At 40.3% G+C, this 19367-nt stretch overlaps 1 protein-coding gene across 1 annotated transcript in view; it reads left to right on the top strand.

Moving 5' to 3' along the window:
* The first annotated feature begins 1993 nt into the window (after positions 1-1993).
* The window catches only part of DNAH5 (dynein axonemal heavy chain 5), a 145222-nt gene continuing 127848 nt past the window's right edge, over positions 1994-19367 (top strand). Inside the window, exon 1 of the mRNA XM_069808869.1 lies at positions 1994-2154. Within this exon, the coding sequence (XP_069664970.1) occupies positions 2059-2154 (96 nt within the window). The 5' untranslated portion in view covers positions 1994-2058. The remainder of the gene's footprint in view (positions 2155-19367) is intronic.

Raw genomic sequence — 19367 nt, 5'->3', positions numbered from 1 at the left:
GGCCTGTATTCACCTACTGGGAAGTAATACCTCTAGCACACCCCTAATTTTTAGCAGTTTCTGACACAACTCTGTTAATTCCTAATTTTTTTTTCCATTTATAAATTTTTTAAGAAACAAGACAGATATGGCAGATATGATCTATTTGAAATTACTATGATGGAAGTCAGCAACAATTTGAAAGACTGTGCTCAAGACAAGCTGTAAATTATTTTCAGAGAAACTGTGAAGATACTATATAAGGTCTTAACGGAGCCTGGCTTTCTAGGACATTGTTCGTAAGGGAACAGAGAATTTGTATTCACATACAGTACCAGGCTGGGAGAGCTGATCCAGATGTGGATCAGAGGATGTGAATGCAACTCAAACCAATTTTCATTAAAGAAGCAGAGCATGCAAGAAAAGCTCGGAAATTCAGTGAAGTACTCGAGAAAGGAAAACTCAAATGAACAAGTATAAAAGGGAATAAATATCAATATCCAAAAGTGTATCAGGAAACGATATGTGAGTGTCAAAGTGAATATTGAAACAATCCAAAGTAAAAAGAATAAATGTTGTCTGGCAGCATTTTAAAAGTTTATGGTCAAACCATCAGTAGAAAGCTTCTCTTTCTGCTCTGTGACTTCTAAGGCCACTGTGAGAGTCTTCTGTCCAGTTTTGCATGTCACATTTTGGCAACAGTACCAACAAACTGGAAAATCGTAAAGAACAGAACCTATGAATTCCAAGGAAATGATGAAATAAATAGCTTTTAGCTGAAACAATTAGCTTCTTTCTAGGAGAGAAAAAATTGAGAGAGAAAACATTCCTGACTGGGGGGAAGTGAGCGAGGGGCTGTGTGGGGTGTAGTTGCCTATCAGGGTTAATCCACAACAAACACATTAAAAACTATGACTATAAAGGTCATTTTTTCTGCCTAGTCACTGAAGGATAGGTGAGAAAAAGTGTACTTTGAGGTAATAATTAATATTAGTAAAAAAAATAATGAAATGGGTAAATGAGAATTGGACCATGCCCCCTGGGAGGTTTGTGTAGTCTCTGTCTTCCAGAGATTTTTAAGAGTAGGTGGAAAAATCCTGTTAGGAAATGTTTAGGAATTGTTGGGCCGAGAGATGGAGTTTCTGCAGATCTTTTGCAGCTCTGTGTATGTGTGTTTCCATAAAAGACTAGCAGGAGGCTCTGTGGCCCAGAGTTCAAATTACATCCAAAGGAACAGAAGAGAAATACCTACCTCAAGCCTGGGCATTGGGTTTCTTAGATATTTCTGTAAAGAATTTCAGGTTTTCTGCTCCAAATTATCTGTGCTTTAGTCCTAGTAGTTAGCTTTCATGTTCTTATGGATGTGTTGACGTAGATTCGGGGTGAACAAAAGCTGCTGACGCCTCAGTGTCAGGCCGTACATATTTAATCTCAGGCAGCTTTCAGTACTTTTGCGTATGCATCGTAATCATTTTCTATAGCACCATTACCACCCGGACTTGTATCTTCTGTCAGAAGTTAAGGAGAAAGAGATTTCCTTGGGGACAGGTTCGTTTATGAACACACGTGGAATTTGATTTATAGATAAACAATCAGTATGTCTAACAGAGTGCCAGCGAGTTCTTTCTTTTCACTGTTATATTCCAGGAAGAAGGAGTGCTGGAAAGCTGGTAACAAGGCGATTCTCTGGTCGTTTAAGAGGGCAACCCTCACCGTGTATTATGTGCACCTGCAGCATCCAGGTGTATTAAATTTCACGGCCCTTTTGTCATGCAGTTAAAAGAGCAGCCTCTGAAGCCTTTAGCTCTCTCTCCTCCCTGCGACGCCAGGTGTGAGGGTCGCATAAATACGGGAAAAAGTTAAAATACGGGAGCTGCCGAGGACGAGATGTTAAAGGTTGGGTTCTTTTGCTGTGTCCTCAGTACTGCGGCTGCACCCGATACGAGTTTTCAGCTTTTAGCGCGGTGACAAGGCGGGACTCTCCAGGTCCCTCTCCCGGCTGAAGTTAAAGGAACAGCCGCCCACGGCCGGGTCGGGGGGGTGGCGGGAGCCCCTCTCCGTGGCGACGGTTCCCGGGCGATGGAGGCAGCGGCGGGGCCCGGCCGGCTCCGCTCCCGCCTGCCCCGGGGCCCGGGACGGGACGCGGCCCCGCCGGGGAGCGCCAGGGAGATGCAGGTGCGGGGGTGGGGGGGGGTGGGTGTCGGCTGGGCCGCGGCTACACGAACGCGTTAAAAAAAAACCAAAAAATCAAGGGTGAAGGGGAGCGGGGCCGGGGCCGAGCGTCCCGCGGCAGGACGCGGCTCCCCCCGGGAGCCGGGGAGAGGCGGCTGCGCTGCCTGATGGAGACCCGGGGGGGGGCGATCCGTGTTTAGGGGAGGTCGTGCTGGGGGGGGAGTGAACCTCCTGGTGTGTGGAGTTTGCGTGGAAAAGGGGGGTTTGGAGAGGGTTCCCCCCACCCCGGTCAGGTTTTGTGGGGTGACACAGGCGAGGACTGCATCCCGGGTCGCCTGCACAGGGTGGACGGAACTGCCCTGCTCTGTCTCTGGGTGTTCTGGGGTGCCTTGGAGGCTGATAAAAGAAAATATAGCTGGGGGTAATTTCCCCTGTTACCTCCTCTGACAAGGTATTTTTACCTGCAATGAAGTTCACAAAGTTTTGTTGTGTGTAAATGAAATAGGTGGTGGCGTATTTTTAAGAGGGGGGCTGTTTCTAATGTTAATTACTTGGATTGCGACCAGACTTCGGGTATGAAAATGCTTAAGGTTCTTCTTCCAGTAACAGTGGCAGAGGATGCCCTGGAGACCTGCTGTGAGAGAGGAGGAATAATATAATGTGTGCTGACAAATCCGCTTTCCTGCTTTGTGCTGGAAACCTGTTGCTTTCAGTCCTACTCTGATCATTATTTTACTACTAGTTTGGTGGAGTCGAAACACATGATTAAGTAATTATACAACAGTTTTTCAAGTGTTAGCATTTAATGAAACTATTTTTTTTGGTGAACTATTTGTTTTCCCTTTGTTTTGGCCGAGTCCCCAGTATATCTAAAAGCAATGAAGTTTGCTGTGTGGTCTTTCACTCTTAATGGAAACTAACTTGATTACCTTTTCCTGGAAGGGGTGTGTAGTTAATAGATCCCAGGGATGGTTGGATTCCATTAGATTTCCATAATGTTAAGACAAATGCAACTCATTCTTAACTTTTGCAGTCGTTTCCAGGCCATGTTCCAAAACCATTTGGGCTGGTATTTGTGACCATACAGAAATACAGCAAGTTACTGTGCCTATCTCTTCTAAGAGTAACTTGTTTACCAGGAGGCCTCTCCTACCAAAACTTAAAACTTTCAAGTCAAGAGAATCAGCCTAATGCTGTGGTAATATCTAGAATACCCTAAACTTTCATAAAAAGACAGTACTGGGTTTACAAGAGATCAATTAAGGAAATATAATTAATTAGTTGATACATGGACCTAAGGATAAAAATGAAACCACTATCTCTTCATTAACATTCATTTTAATTTTGATTGTAGTGTTACACAGTTGAGAATCCAACTGCTGCTTTTTCCTTTTGCTTTCCTGGATATGTGGCTATGAGGTTAAGTAGTCAGAACTTTTTTTAAAGTCTATGGTTTGATTAGACCTTCATGGGCTGGAAACTTTTGTGCAACTTGGGAATTAAATCCACATTAGTAAGTATGTGTCTTGTTTTGTCTCTTTTCTAGAATGGGGCTTGATGATATAACTTCTTAATGACCAAAAATACTCTCCTGTGTTTTAGCAGCCTATATTTTGCAGAGAATGGGGTGGAGGAAGGTAGAGATGGAGGACTCCTTCCACACTTGAGCAATTCAGTTTAACCACTGATGACAAGAAAGCAGCTGTGTTATTCCTGTGCAGGGTGACTTGCCTTAATGGGAGGTTTTATTAAACAGACCAACATAATAAACCTTTTCACTTCTACCTTAAATTTGGGGATGTTCAGGCACAGTAGCCCATGTGGAAAGGAAGATTCCTTTTCCACTGCCTCCCCAGTGGTATTGCAGTGGATTTGTAAAATAATAATGGGAGATATGTAACAAATGCCTCTCTGGTGCTTTCCCAGGAAAACAAAAATTAAGACACTAAGAATCGGTCAATAGCAGGTATAGAGTAGTGTAAAGAGGGAAAAGCACTTATGTATCAGTGAAAATAAGGGAAAATGTTTAAGACATTGCCAAATAATTCTTATGAACCTGACTGAAAGAAATAAAATGCCCTCCTCTCCAATAAAAGATAAAATTTTCAGCCTAATTCTATATGCCATAATCTTGGTATTGTCCTGATAGGAAACAATCCTTAAACTTTATATTTATGTTCTGAAACAAAATACAGAAGAGGCCTTGGGTTCAGCTTCTGCCAGAGGCAGATTGTTCCAAGTCACTGAATTAATGTACGTGCGCTGCAGCAGTTATAACCCAGCAAGTCATTGCTAAGAAAAATCCTGCATTCAGCAATGTACATCAAAATGTGCAGAAAGCTGCATAATATGTGTCGTTTTGAGGAAGCACGCAAAGTTGCAAGGAGAGATGGCTTAAGGTGTGGGAACTGGAAAGAAAAAGTGGATGAGAAGATGGAACTGCTTCTTTAATGGAGAGAGTAATTCTGTGATTTTTGTGCTTGTATTTTTTTAAGCAATGATTTGATATCTTGGATCAGATTAAAGTATCCACTTGCTAACTGGTGGCAGCCAAAGTATTGGATACATTTATGAATATCAAAGCATGCAGCGAACTGCGTGAGGTGGCTGTTACTGTAGTATAAGATGGCTAAAGTAGTCTTAACAATGGCTAATGATAGCTAACCTGCTGGAAGACAGGAAAAGCTGCTTTTTGTTTCATCACCAGTAGGCTACTACAGGTAGTTAAAAGAATATGCAGCAATGGAAAGAGGAACCAATGCAGTAGCATGAGAACTATGGGTAGATTTCTTTAATTTTCTAACAGGCATTCCTAATCAAAAGCCGAGTATGCTGTCTTGTTTGGAATACGGTGACAGTTGAGCAATATATCAATATGGACTGCATTTCCTAAATATTTTTGGGCAAAGCATGACATCAAATGTTTAGATGGGAAAGAAGGATTTTTCTTAGTCACCATCAGGCTGTGACTGGTTAAAAGGTCCCTACTGATTTCAGTAGCCAGATAATTTGAAATGCTTAATAGAGACTGGTAATGAAGGAGTACGTCATCATCATCAGAAGATTTACAGGTAGGGAAGACGTCTGTTGCTTAATCTACATCAGACAATGTGTTTGTGCTCCAAACACTTAGATCAAGAATGATAACACTTCAAGAGAAGTAATGCTCATGTACCACAGAAGCAGAAAGAGGCTTAATAAGGCCAGCAGCTACAAGGAATCTTGCATGTGGTCTGAACTCCTCTACTCTGCATGTGTAGTGGGGAGATGGCAGGCTGAGGAAGCAGTAATTCCATGGCTCTGGTTGCTCAGCAACCATTCCAGCTTTCTGCTGTGTGTATGTGTGCCGGCAGTAGCAGTGGTGCTGTTTCCAGAAAGGTCTCATTTGTCACCAAGGAGTAAATTCCTGTCTGACTCAGTTGGAAGGTATGCCACGTAGGCACAGGTTGCCCATGTACAGCCCTGAAAGCCCAGGATAACTTCTAGCTTTGCATTACTGCCCCTTTTGTGGAGTTGAATGGTTTTGGCATTTCTTCATGTAATATTGAAATCTGTACTTACTATAGTGCCAAACTTGCGTAAAGGGAAGCACTCGGTTATTGGTAAATAAAGTTCTGCTTCTGTTCCTAGGTTTCTGAGTTGACATTTAAAATACCTGAAGGGTGTTGGGGCGAGGACCTAGGGTTGAACAGTGGGGCAGAGGACAGAGCTGGATGCCTTCTGGCTCCATGCTGTTGTACTGCTGCTGTGGAAAAGCTGCAGCTGGTCCAGTTTAACTGCACAACAAAACCAGGCCTGATAACACCAACAGTTCTGGGAAATAACAGCACAGCTCGCATGCTATTGTGTTTCTGGGGTACCCAGTGGTTTGTGGGGTGTTATGCTGAGTTTTTCCATAGCACATATGAACACAGTGAATTTAAAGAACCATCAGATTTTTACTACAGAAAAAAAGTTTTATTTGGTGGATAACAGTGGGTGGAGTATGCAAGCTCTAAGGGATTATGAGATCCTAACTTGGATGTGCAATCAGGTGCCAGAAGTTGGAGGCAGTAGGAAGTAGTTTCTGTTTCACCACCATTTGATTCCTAAAAATTTATATACCAAAACCATTTTAAACTTCCAGCATGGAGAAAATAACATATTCTGCCTTTTATGAAATTCTTTTGGCACATTTCAAGATGGGAAAATGGAAAATGTGGAAATCAGGATTTCTCATGTGTGTCTAATGATTGTTAGTTTGAAAAAAACCAAACAAAACCAAAACTTGCTTTCCTCCTGCTCTGAATTGTGTTCTGTTTTCAAAGTTTTTGACCCCTTCAAGAAAAATACTTATTGTGTGGTGAATTGTTAATATAAATTAGGTCAAGAAGCACAGATTTGTATTAAATCATTTCTTTTACTCTGATTTTCTATGAAATTTTGAGTGTGTTGTACAAAGGCTGTATAAGTGAGAAGTTCATATTGACATGGATTTATTAGCAGGATTTGTAGCTGATGGCATACACTGACTCTAGTGGTGAAAGATTTTTTTGGGGGGGAGGGAGTGTGCTCTTCCCAGTGTGGCTGGGTAGAGCAGTGATGGGTCCCAGCTGAGCATCCTCTTGGGCTGGCCTGTCTGTGCCTCCAGTGCAGCATATGGCAGTGATAAAGATGAGGATGCTGATGATGACTCTCTGCCCTGTCTTGTCTTTGGGACCTGTTCAAACTCCTTATTGATAGTTACTCTGATTGGAGTATGCTAATCAAATGTTATGTTGCATGTGGGTTGTTAAATCTCTGTGCACATATACTATCCAGTAATGTTTATCAAGCATCTCTGACTGTTTTCTACTTTGTTATGCATTGTGTATGGTTTTCTCTAATGTAAACTAAAATCTTCAAAGACAAAAGGCGAAGAAAGGAGGAAGTGAGGAAGGGTGATCCTCTTCCCAAGAGAAGCACCCTAAGAGCACTGGTGGAGTTTGCAGTTGCAGGCCATGGGGAATAACAGCACAAGAGCAGCAGCACTAGAACAGCAAAGGGGGAAAAAAAAAAACCCACAAACCAAAACCCAACCAACAAACCTGCTGCAGAGGCTCTGGAAAACACCCCTCCTGGCAGCTTGGTGCAAGGTTACAGAGCTGCAAGCAGCAGGCCTTTAGCATTAGTGAGGTGAAAGCACCTGGAGGTACCATGTGGTGAGATGTTTTCAATTTGTTGCAATTGGAAAGCTGAAGTTTAAATCTACTGAAATACATGAAGGGATTGTTACAGCCTCAGGAAAAAGGTGAGCTTCACTTTACCTGTGGGGGGGTTGTTGTATCTCCCTCCCAGATGATACTGACTAGCCTCTGGACAATTATTTAACTGTGGGGGAGAGGGAATTCCTGCTAAAAGCTGAGCAGCTGGGGTTTCATGAGTGTTGGTTTAGCTGCATGCAGACAATGCAGTAACTTCAGGGAAAAGCTTTTGGAATTTTATTTTGTTTTCTCAGGAGCACTGTTACAGGAGTAGTCAATTAAGATGGTCCTTTTAAAGTCTGAGGAAAATGTGAATAATGGGGGTTGATGTTGACTTCCCCCTGCCCTGGCCCCAAATTGCTGTATAGCAGTCATAGGATCTTACTCAAAAAAAGGCACTGGAGGTGCTAAGTAAAAGAGGAATCCTGATACAATGGCATGTGAGGTAACAGCCTCCAAAGGTACACTAAAAGTAGAAATCTAAATCTTGGATGTATCAATAAATAAATAACACCCCAAAGGCTTAAAGCAAGCAGTGCTTTGTTAGAAGATGACTGGTTTCAGAAAGAACCAAAGAAAAATTTTACCAAGTGGCGGGGGGGGAAGTGAATTACACTGCAGAAAAGAAAAACAAATCTATGGCCTGTGATTATTACCTTTTTATTTTTCCAGAGAAAAAGAAAAGGTATGAAAGCAGACACTAATATTTTGACTGGGTGGCAAGTGTTATGTTTTTCATGCCATAGCTGCTGCTACTAGAACTTGCCAAGAGGGTGTTTTTTGTTATTAGTCAAAGAACTGGGTAGCTTACATTACACTTAGTTGTTGCAGCTCTGTTTCACTGAATTCTTATCAAAATTAAATTGTGAAGAAATGAATAGGTAAAAGTTGCATTAACTGGAGTCTTGTTTGGTGGTAACTCCAAATGTATAAACTGAAAAATGAGTAAGACTTAAAGTCTAGTTGGAAGTAAATGTTAATTATGAAGGTCATAACCTTATTAAATAAAAAAGCATTTCCCCCATCACTTTCAAAGTTTTGAAATATGTTGAAGGAGTTAATTTCCTTTAATTGTACATGTATTAGTAAATTAAGGGGAGGGAGAGGAAACAAGGAAGACACTTTACTTGCAATGTTTTCAAACTAAGGAATTCTTATATGAGCTAGTAATACAGCTGAACACCTAGCTCTTTTGCAGTTAGCGTGGAAGAAGTGCCGTGAAACTTCTGTTTTTAGCAAATGCCTATAACTCTTTTCAAAGATGGACTGGTAGGCCCACCTCAAATTAAGATTAGTAGGAATGATCCAAAGGGCAGCTGGAGGTTTAAATAACTTCCCAGTGACTGGAAAGAAATCACCATGCTCAGCATAGCTAATGGACTGTTTTAATCAATGTGTTGCTTATAATGGAGTGATAGAGTACAATGGAAATACGTTTTTCTTGAAATCTGTAATGGTATAGATATGCGCAGGTTATTTGCATCCTGCTTGCTATATGGCCCAACTCTAAGGTTTAAGGTTAACGGTTGGACTCAATGATCTTAAAGGTTTTTTCCAACCCAAATGATTCTGTAAGTTACCCAATATGAGTACAACATGTGTTAGCTGCATAACTAGCATCTGTATCTGCAGTGTAAGATGTGATTTTTCTTGTGACCCATAGGTCAGATGAGTTACTCTTGTGAGCTCAGTGCAGCTGTGAGTGGAGTTTTAAAAAGCTTTAGAGCAATTTAGTTCAGCTGTGTCTGAACAACTGTAATAGCTGTTGATTGCAGTACAAAAGTACTGCTAAACATGTGTAGTGAAGAAGTCTGAATTCAGCATAAGTAATCAAAAACTTCAAAATGTTAACATTAAGACACAAATTCCATCTCTGGAACTGTTTTACTTGCTTCTTTGTGGATCCAGCTATGCTTCTGGTGCTGGCAACTAAGCTTAGGATGGATTTGAGCCATGGAGCAACTTGCAGGGCCTGAATCAAATGGTCTTGTCTGATTGCCATTGATAGCCAGACAAAAATGTGAGTTTTGATTTGACATTTTTGTTGGTTATTCCATGGAAAACATTCTCCAAATGGACACTTATTAATACTAAGCTACCCAGAAACATCCTGGGTTAGTACAATCAAGCTTTGTTTATTGATTTACTTAGGTGGTTTGCATACTGGCAAGAAATCAGGTGTGAATCTTTAAGGCTTATGCTGCTGAATCCCCTTCCAGGTGAAGTAAATAAAGAGCAGCAGAACAGAAAATACAAACCACTACATCACTGTCTTCACTTAAAAGGGTAACAAAGCAGCTTGTAGAAAGCAGTTAATATCTGTAAAAGTATTTACTACCTCAAAAAGAGGTAAATGACACAAATAGTCAGTTTGCTCAGCTTGCCATGCTGATGTGGCAAATTTGTCAATTATGTCTTGATAGGCTGCATCATTAGAGGAAGCTATCATCCTCACAGATTTAAAGGCAACAATCTGGAAGTTCAGTCTATTACAGGTATATTGCTAATCTGTACAAATACTTTTTTTTAGATCTTCATAGTGAACTTCAGCAAAAAAGTTTCTTTTTTTCACAAATTTGTATTTCCTCATCTAATTTGCTTAAAATGGAAATTCTCTAACTTTAGAAACTTGTCTCTTGGAGTGTTCTATTTGTGTTAGACTTGGTGTATTCTTAGACTTAATGAAAGAGATAAGTTTTAACTAGTGATCCAATGGTAAGTCTTGGAAACCCTTCTCAGATGATGACTCTTGTGGTTTAACCCCAGCTGACAACTAAGTACCATGCAGCAGCTTGTTCCATCCCCTCCTGGTGGGATAGGGAAGAGAATTGGAAGAGTAAAAGTGATGAAAACTCATGGGCTGAGACAAAGACAGTTTAATAGGGAAAGCAAAAGCTGCACACGCAAGCAAAGCAAAACCAGGAATTCATTCACCACTTCCCATCAGCAGGCAGGTGTTCAGCCATCTCCAGGAAAGCTGGGCTCCATCATGTGTGATGGTTATGTGGGAAGACAAATGCCATAACTCTGAATGTTCCCCCCCTGCCTTCCTGCTTCTTCCCCCAGCTTTCTATGCTGAGCATGATGTCATATGGTGTGGAATATCCCTTGGGTCAGTTGGGGTCAGCTGTCCTGGCTGTGTCCCCTCCCAACTCCTTGTGGCCCCCCCCCCCGCCTCCTCGCTGGTGGGGTGGGGGGAGAAGCAGAACAGCCCTTGGCTCTGTGATAAGCACTGCTCAGCAGTAAGAAAAACATCCTTGTGTTATCAACACAGCACAAATCCAAAACATGGCACCATACTAGCTACTATGAAGATAATTAACTCTATCCCAGCCAAAACCAGCACACTCTCATTCCAGAAGTCATGTGCAAGAGCTACAAAAGGTGGCTAGCTGTTTAGACTACAAGATGTTTGAAAAGTTATGGAACAGAGACATGATCTAAAACAAAGCTATAACAGTTCTTCAGTTCTTGACTGTAAAGATGGTGCACTTATTCTCTGGACAGCTCTGATAGCCCTTGAAAACAGAAATGCGAAGGCAACTTTTGTGTAAGGCATGATTGTTCAGGTTGGCATGGCCTGTTTACAACCTCATGGAGAGTCTGTAACTTCCAAACATGAAGCAGACAGAATGGAAACACTGTTTGGCTTAGCACTGCATGCTACACAGATAATTAGCAATTCTTTACAATAAAAATCATAGTTATTCATGCTCTTTTCTTGAAGCTAAATGCTTCATTTACTGTAATGGAATTCTGCAGATGGCAGAAAGGAAATGTTTTGTGGCTTTCTAGAAAATATACAGCAACATCATCTATTAGCATTGAATTGTTGACCCCATGTGGCATAAGACAAAGCAATCTTTGGAAATACAGTATTACAGCTTCTGCTGTTGTGCTGATTAAGAAGTTGAAGTTTTAGTTCTAGGATGGATAAGGATGTACTCACAACCTTTATGATGATACACTAACTTGTCTGAAGGATAACATGCAGGTCCTAGAGTTAGATGTTCAATTCTTTCAGAGAAACAGTGGTGACAGCACATCTAAAGGAGGCTCCTGCAGAAGGAAGTATGCTTAGACTGTATTAGGAATAAAGACATATTTCAGCTGCTGTGTAATGTAGCAATCACATACAATAACTCTCAACATAAATTTTGCCATCATGGACCAACTTGTTTAGTACTTACTGCTGTACAGATTACAGATAGATTCATGCAGTGTTTATTTTTTGTTTTTATTGCTGAACTCTTGTCACAGTAGTTGAAATAAACCTAATTTTCATCCCTTAAGCAGGAGTCCTCAAGGAATGTAAAATAGTGGCATACCTCTAAAGGTTGATGGTAAAGATTAAGGTAACTGTACTGAGACCACTTGAACACAATTCAGCGTTTGAGTTTCAGCACTGTCATTCCTGCTTAGACAAACTGGGTAGTTATAACACCACATATTGAACTTACATCCACACTTGTGAACATAGAACAAGGAGAATGTCTACAACCAATTAAAAATAATATCTTCTTAAATTCCTCCTGACTTGGAAATATTTGCCTTGACTTTTGGAGGCTTTGCTGTCTTAATAGCGAAATTATATTTTCCATATAAAAGTGAATGGATGTCTGTAATACAGAACATATACTCTGTTGAGAGATGATATAATCACACTTAGTGCTAGTGCGTTTGTAGGGAGCTAAGTGGACAGATTGCTCCTTGCTCCATCGAGAGAGATAACCAAGCTGCAAGAAAGTATCTGTGAAAGGCCTGTATCTAATGCAAATGACCAGAGTCTTGGGACTGGAGTATCAAGTAACAACACTTAAGATGCTATAAAATGTACATGTGAATATGCAGCCTTTTTATAGCTAGCTAATTACCAGAGATCAACTTCTTAAAATTAATCTTTTGATGGTTTTGAAATCAAACTTATGAAAATGTCTTTTTTTTAATCTAGGTAGGAAAAGCCTTGCAGAACAATTAAGACAGGAAACACATCCCCCACCCTCCCAATATTATCTATTCCAGGACTTGTGTCCTCTGTTGTGATTGCTGGCAAGCTTCTTAAATCACTATCTCTTTGAAAAGTTTCTATTTCAGTTATTTCTGCCCTGTTGCAGAATTCTGATTTAGCAGTTTCTAGTAGCTGTGTAGATAGCAAAGGGTATGGCAGAGCCAGGTACTTCATTGTTTCAAGAATTATACTTTTTATTTTTTTTTTAATCTGGAGATGGTTACTAGTAAGATATCAATGTGACCCACCGAGACAGTAAAATAACATGACTTGGAATCCTGAATGGGTTGAACAGGTTAGTTGGTTGCAGCTCTGGAAAGGTAGGTCAGAACAAAAGCCTAATTTGTTATAAAACCTCATATTTGACGACTGACTCACCACAACTCTATTTCTAAGGTGAAATGAGCGAAAAGTTCATTAGTCCATCAACTGTTATTGCAGTGATGCTTTGTTTGCCATGCAACAGCTTGAAAAGATAATCTTTTAATTGTTTAATGCTAGACAACAGCTACTGAGTACCATTATTTGCACTTTCATTGCAGATGGTATCACAGTGTTGTCTTTGTATAGGGACCTGTGAGCTACTTTGCTGTAGGAATGGCTGGCACATGTGTTTGTATACATATATATGTATCAAATGTTGTCTGTTAGAGATTTTTCTAACTATAACCAACGACTTGCTGAATACCATTTTTTGACATAGACTATCAAGAACTTTTGCAGTGACAGAGAAAAATGGGAGCAAACCAGTGGGTGCTATAAGCAAGAAAAAGTAGGTGCCACTGCATATTTATTTGAAATGTAATCTATGGTAGTTCGGGAAGGTTGAATTGTTAATTGGTAAACATTGCTTCCAAGGGAAGTAATCCTCAAGAACTCTTCTAAAAAGAGAAGTCCAAGTCTTGGATCCTCTTCCATAAGAAACCTTGGATTTGGCTGCCTGTTTTATGCTGGAGGCCTGTATTTCTGCTTCAGAAATGTGGGAATGAGAGAATGAGAACCTCAGATGTCTTTCCTCTGAGGGAGTGGTGTGAGGAAGAAAAGGGATGGAAACACTTTCTCATGAAATCCTAACCAACTAGCCAACCTTTATGTGATAAACCAATCCAACTATGCAAATGTGAAGAATAGGTGCAAAATTTGGGGTGGGTTCCAGACCTCTGTTGAATGTATGCTTAACTGCTACTCACAAAGAAGAGGAATCCAGACAAGCTAGGGAGGCTGTAGAGCTTCAGGATGAAGTTTTGCATCGAGACTGATCCTGTTTCATGCTTTATTGAAACCAGAGAGGATGGTCTGCATCTTGCGCTTTCCTTGTCCCAGGCCTAGTAGTTGTGTGATGGAGTAAATGTGTTCAGTGAGCCAGATAAGATGAAGAAAAATCTTGCTTTTTTTGCTAGTTACTATTTAAAAAGTGAGCAATTGCCTGACAGTTGTCTGCCTTAATTCTTAGTGGACATTTTGGGGCCTGGTTTTCAGTTCATGTGCTGTCATGTGTCAGTAATTGAGCCCTTATCCAGGATGATTACCAATTTCTATATGTTAGCCAGTTGTTTACAAAGGTAGAAGTAGACTTCATGGTAGTAATGATCAGCTCAGAGACTATTGCTTTATATGCGAAATCAGCATTAGGGTTGTTCTTTTTCCATTTGCCTACACTGAATTTTCATCTGCCGCTCTAACCTGTAGTTGCTCAGTCTTGGAAGGTTTGGTAGTTCTTTGTGGTCCTTATTACCTTGAATAACTTAGTTTTGTCTGCAGACTTTATCACTCTCACAGCTTTTCCCTTTTCTACCTGACTATGTGCAGATGCCTGGAGAGCTCCACTTGCACCTTACACCTGTTGCTGTGAGAACTAACTATTCACTTTATTGCTATCCTCTCTTTCCCAACATTTAATCAACTTATTTATCTCTGAAGGGTCATTTCCCTTATGCTTTTCCTAAAAGCATTTGACAGTGGACCTTTCTGAAAGCTTTTGGCAAATCCAGGTCATGTAGATCAATCTTATTGATCAACACTAATGCTTGTTAACCCCTTCGGTGAACCTCAGCAGTTCTTGATGAGTGTTTCTCCCTTTCACAAAAACCTTGTTGACTTTTCCTTTGGAAATTAAATTAGTTGAGCTGCCCCTTAATTCTATTCTTTATTATAATGCCTGTTGTTTTACCTTGTCAGGCTTCCTCATCAGTTGTTTCTCATTCAGCTAGCCCTGAAAGTGTGCGTTTTATAAGCCAGTGACCAGTCCTCTGATACTGATGCAGAGTATGTGTCACATTAACCAGTTTTGCTCTTTTATCTTTGAGTTACTTTAGAATTTTTGGGTGACTACCCATCTGATGCATTACTTACCATTGATTTTTAAACTTTTTTTTTTGACAGCTTAAGCTGGTCCTCTGAGCTTTAATGTGTTGCTGTGTAAGTGGGAGGTTCCTATGAAGGAAATTTTGAACTCTTCTGCAGCAAAAATGTATACAAATTTAGTAATCTTCTAATGCTCTCTTGCAATATTATGATTTTTATGACATTCTGAGAAGCTTCCTACTTCTGTGATGCACTGTGAAAGAGACCTCATCAAAACTTTCTTACTTGCTAGCTGTTACTCAGACTGCTTCATCTTGCCTTATTGTATCTTTTCTAAGATTCTGTAGTTCCTTAAAATGGAAAATGTATAACTGAAATTGTCTGTTCTCACAGTAATGCCTCTTTATTTGGTAAGACCCACACATCCTGTCTGTCTTGGTAAATAGAAGGCTAATTGTGTATCTGTCTACTTAATATATTTGGTGTTTTATCTTTAAATTTTATTTTCTTAGCAGTGGATCAAATAGGCAAGCAGAGCCTGGAGAACAGATGTCTTGCCTAAAGCAGAACAGGGAATTACACTAGGACTTCTACATGGTAGGTTAATTCTTTAAGCAGTACTATCCTTCACCATAAAAGGCTTGTTGGGCAGCAAGATGACATTATTATAGGTTAAAATCTTAATCATATCTATTACCTCATCAAACAAGTAAGATGAAGAGAAAGTTGTATTTTTCAGCTATGATAGCCTTTTTTTTTTTTGTTTACTTGCTTGAGCTGAAAATGGACATTAGGTGGCTGACAAATTGTACATTCATTAGATGCTTAAAACAAAAAGCATTTTTTGGAATGACAAGCAATCCAAATGCCTGCTAGTGTAGGAAATCACTAAATATGTTAAAGTTTTTTAGTTTTTCTCAGCAAAGCAGTTAAAAAAATCTTGCCTTAAAGGTATTGAAGCCTCAACGTTATTTGACTTTGAAAGCAGTTCAAGGTAGGAAAGTCCATCCTTAGCTTTGGCTATCATTGCAGTTGTATGAAGAAAATATGGAGTTGGATATGCTTTTCTTTAAGTTCCTCCATTTCTGTTCAGTGTAGATTTTAATCTGTGATTTGTAAGTGATCATCTCTGTAAAGGACAATTTCAATTGCCACATTTTTTATAGACTGTGTTTTGTGGTCTTGTGAAAAACAGCATAGAAGTAAGGTATGCTTTTGGCTTTTAACCACTAGATGGTAGCTAACCACTATCTGTAATTACGCATAGTAAAAGAAACTTAGTTGCTGAAGCTGTGCAGTATAACACTATCAAAAAATCTTTTGACTTTGTGAGATGAACTTTCATAATTCCTAAACTAATATGAGAACTTAATATTTTCATCTAAAAAGTTTTTTCTCTAATGCGGTTGATTGTGTGCTTCATGGTTTTACTGATCTTCAGAGTGGTGATTTACCCCAAATCTGACTTAATGTTTTTTAGGGTGCTGAACATAGTCTGTCATGTGTCTCTGGATAGTCTTGACTAAAACTATTCTGAGAATGCTGAGTTACAATGCAAGATGGCATATCTTCCTTAATGTATATATAACATTATTAAAAATAATGCAGCTTCACCATGGCTTTTACATTCCTGAAGCATCTGGGGAGGAAATGTATTTTTCAAATCACAGATCTGATTGAGGATCACCAATAAAGGGCAAAAGATCATTTTTAAAGTTGATGAAAAACTGCAAGAAAACTTTTTTTTGCAAATGATAAAAATGTTTTTGTACATGTCGAATTTGGTACTGTGATAAGACAAGGAGTCCTTGTGAAGTTATTGATTATACGACCCTGCCTCAGTAAGAACCGTTCTGTTAAAAATCTTTAAAATGAACCTGGATTATTGGGCCTGGTTACACAGCCATGATATACTATTCAAACTAATGCTCTTGTGGATGTAAAGCAAATTCCTAACAATATTTTTATAGCAGTTTCAGCAGTTATCAGCTATACCAAACTTATGGCTGAGCATTATTTGTGTTTGTGGCTTGTAAGGCAAAGAAGCGGTGCAGGTGATAAGTCTTACATATGGTTGCTGACCAAAAGGTTGCTTCTTAGCCTTCTGCGTTGTTGGTTGTATTAATGGTGTGCTAAGTTGGCTCTGCTGGAAGTCTGGCTTTTGACCTTGGGACAATAGTGACCTGACAGAGGCTGTTAAGTACTGTCTCAACCACTTCATTATTTTCAGTTTTCCTTTTTAACATGTAATGAGGTGGAAGATCACAGGAAGTTGCTTTCAATAAATGTCAGAAATCTTTCCATAACGGTAACCAAGATCAGCATATTATCTAGTACTGTAAATGCAGTCTACTAAAAGGTTCTGAGTGAGAGCTGATTGAGGACATATTACAGTTGCAAAGAGGTTTTGTGTCTAAGTTAACGGTTTGTGATTATTTGATATTAACATATATTTGGGTCCCCTCCATGGGTTAGACTATTCCCTGTCATGATTGCCAGTCATATTAATTTTGCCAGCCTTTTAATTAATGTAAAAATGCCACATTCCAAGCTACTTAAATGACAGATTTCTGGAGTGACTGTTTCTTTTTGTAGATGATAAATGAGCTGACAGAGATGCTCAGCTGGGCTTGCCCCTCACAAACAAAAAGAACTAGCTGAAGATGTGGAGGTCAAGGGAAGCCTTGACTGCAGTGATCATGAGGTTGTGGAGCTTAAAACCCTGAAAGAAGTGAAACAACCAGCAGGGTCACAACCTTAGACCTTGGGACAGCAAATTTTTTATTTTTTTTCAGGGATCTGCTTGGCAGGATCCCATGAAGGACTTCCCTAGAGGGAAATGGGACTGAGGAAAACTGTTCGATCTGCAGGAACAACATCCTTGGAATTAAAGGTCATTCAACGTGCAGAAGGAAGAGCAGGCCTTGCAGAAGGCCAGCATGGATGAACATGGAGACCCTGTCTGAGCTCAAACATGCAAGCTTCCATAAAAGTTAGAATTGTGGATGGGCTGCTCAGGAGGAATATAGAGACAATGACTGACTGTGCAGAGACAGAGTTAAAAAGCTAAAGCTCAGCTGGTGTTCAAGCTTGTGAGGAGGGTGAAGGGAAGTGAGAATGGCTTTTCTAAGTACACTGGCAGCAAAAGAAAATGTAGGCCCACTGCTCAGGGACTAAGCAACAAAGAACATGGGAAAGGCAGTGTCTTTTTTACCTCAGTATTCATGAGTTTGGTTTGCCCTCTGACTTTCTTGGTCTTCAGGTCTTCTTGCAGAACGTATGGAAATGAAGGATTACTCATGGTAGCTGAAGACAGTGTTAGGGAGCACTTAAGCCAATTGGATGTATGGAAGTCAGAGCAGGTGCCTGAGGGTGCTGAGGGAGGAAACTAATGTCATTTAGAGGCCTCTTGCATCTTTGAAAGGTCATGATCTGGAGAGGTTCCTGATGACTGGAAAAAAACAAATGCCACACCCATCTTCAAAAATGAGAAAAGGGAAGGTCCAGGGAATGACAGACCAGTCAGCTGCACCTCAGTCCCTGGTAAGGTTGTGGGGCAAACTGTTCTGGAAGCCTTTTTATGGCGCATGAAGAAGGACCAAGAAGGTGCTTGCAGACAGCCAGCATAGATTTACCAATGTCAAATCCTGCATGACCAACCCGATTGCCTTCTATGATGAGATGGCTGGCTATGTAGACAAGGAGAAAGCAGTGGTCGTGTTCTTTATCTTGACTTTAGCAAGGTATTTGACAAGGTGTCCCATAATAATTTGGGTGGCAAATTGGCTGGACAAGTAGGCTTCAAGTAGTACCAAGTCCAGCTAGTGGCCAGTTGCTAGTGGTGTCCTGATACTGAGGCTAATACTGTTTAGAGTCTCTACAAATGACCTGAATGATGGGACAGAGGCTGGTGTGGGGATGGCAGGGCTGCTATTCAAACAAACCTGGACAGGCTTGAGAAATGGACTGACAGGATCCTCAAGAAATTCAATGAAACCAAATGTGAAGTCCTACAGTTAGGATGGAATAACCTTGTATGACAGTACAGGCCAGTGGCCAACTTGCTAGATAGCAGGTTTACAGAGAAGGACTGAAGGGTTATGTTCAACAGCAAGTTGAACGTGAGCCAGTAATGCGCATCACAGCAAAGAATGCTGACCACAGGCAGGGCTTAAATAGCCATCAGGTTGACAGAGCAAGTTCAGAAATGGGTCACCAAGATGGTCAGGAGGCCAGAGTGTGTGGTGTATGAGAAGATACCTAAAGAACTGGGTTTGTTCAACCCTAGGAAGAAAAGGCTAAGGGGAGACATTATTGCAGCCTGCAATCATCTAATGGGAGGGTAGGGAAAGGACAGAGCCCAACTTTTTATGAAGGTGTATGGTAATAAGAGCAAACATACACAAACTGGAACCTAGGAGATTCCAGTTAGATAGGAACAGTCTTTATGTTGGGTGGTCAAACACTGTTACAGTGCCCAAGAGGTTATGCAATCTCCATCCTTTGAGATATTCAAAACTCAGCTGCACACATGTAATTGGACTTGCTTTGAGCAGAACACTGGACTAGATAACTTCCAGAGATCTCTTTAAACCTATATGATTTTGTGGTTCTGGAAGTTAGTTGCTATGACCTTACATCATTTTATGAAAAAGCTCCATGATTCGTAGGTGGTTCTTTGA

Source organism: Haliaeetus albicilla, chromosome 21 (genome assembly GCF_947461875.1).
Source record: "Haliaeetus albicilla chromosome 21, bHalAlb1.1, whole genome shotgun sequence".
In the NCBI taxonomy this organism is placed as follows: domain Eukaryota; kingdom Metazoa; phylum Chordata; class Aves; order Accipitriformes; family Accipitridae; genus Haliaeetus; species Haliaeetus albicilla.
This window is presented reverse-complemented; position numbering and strand designations above follow the sequence as displayed.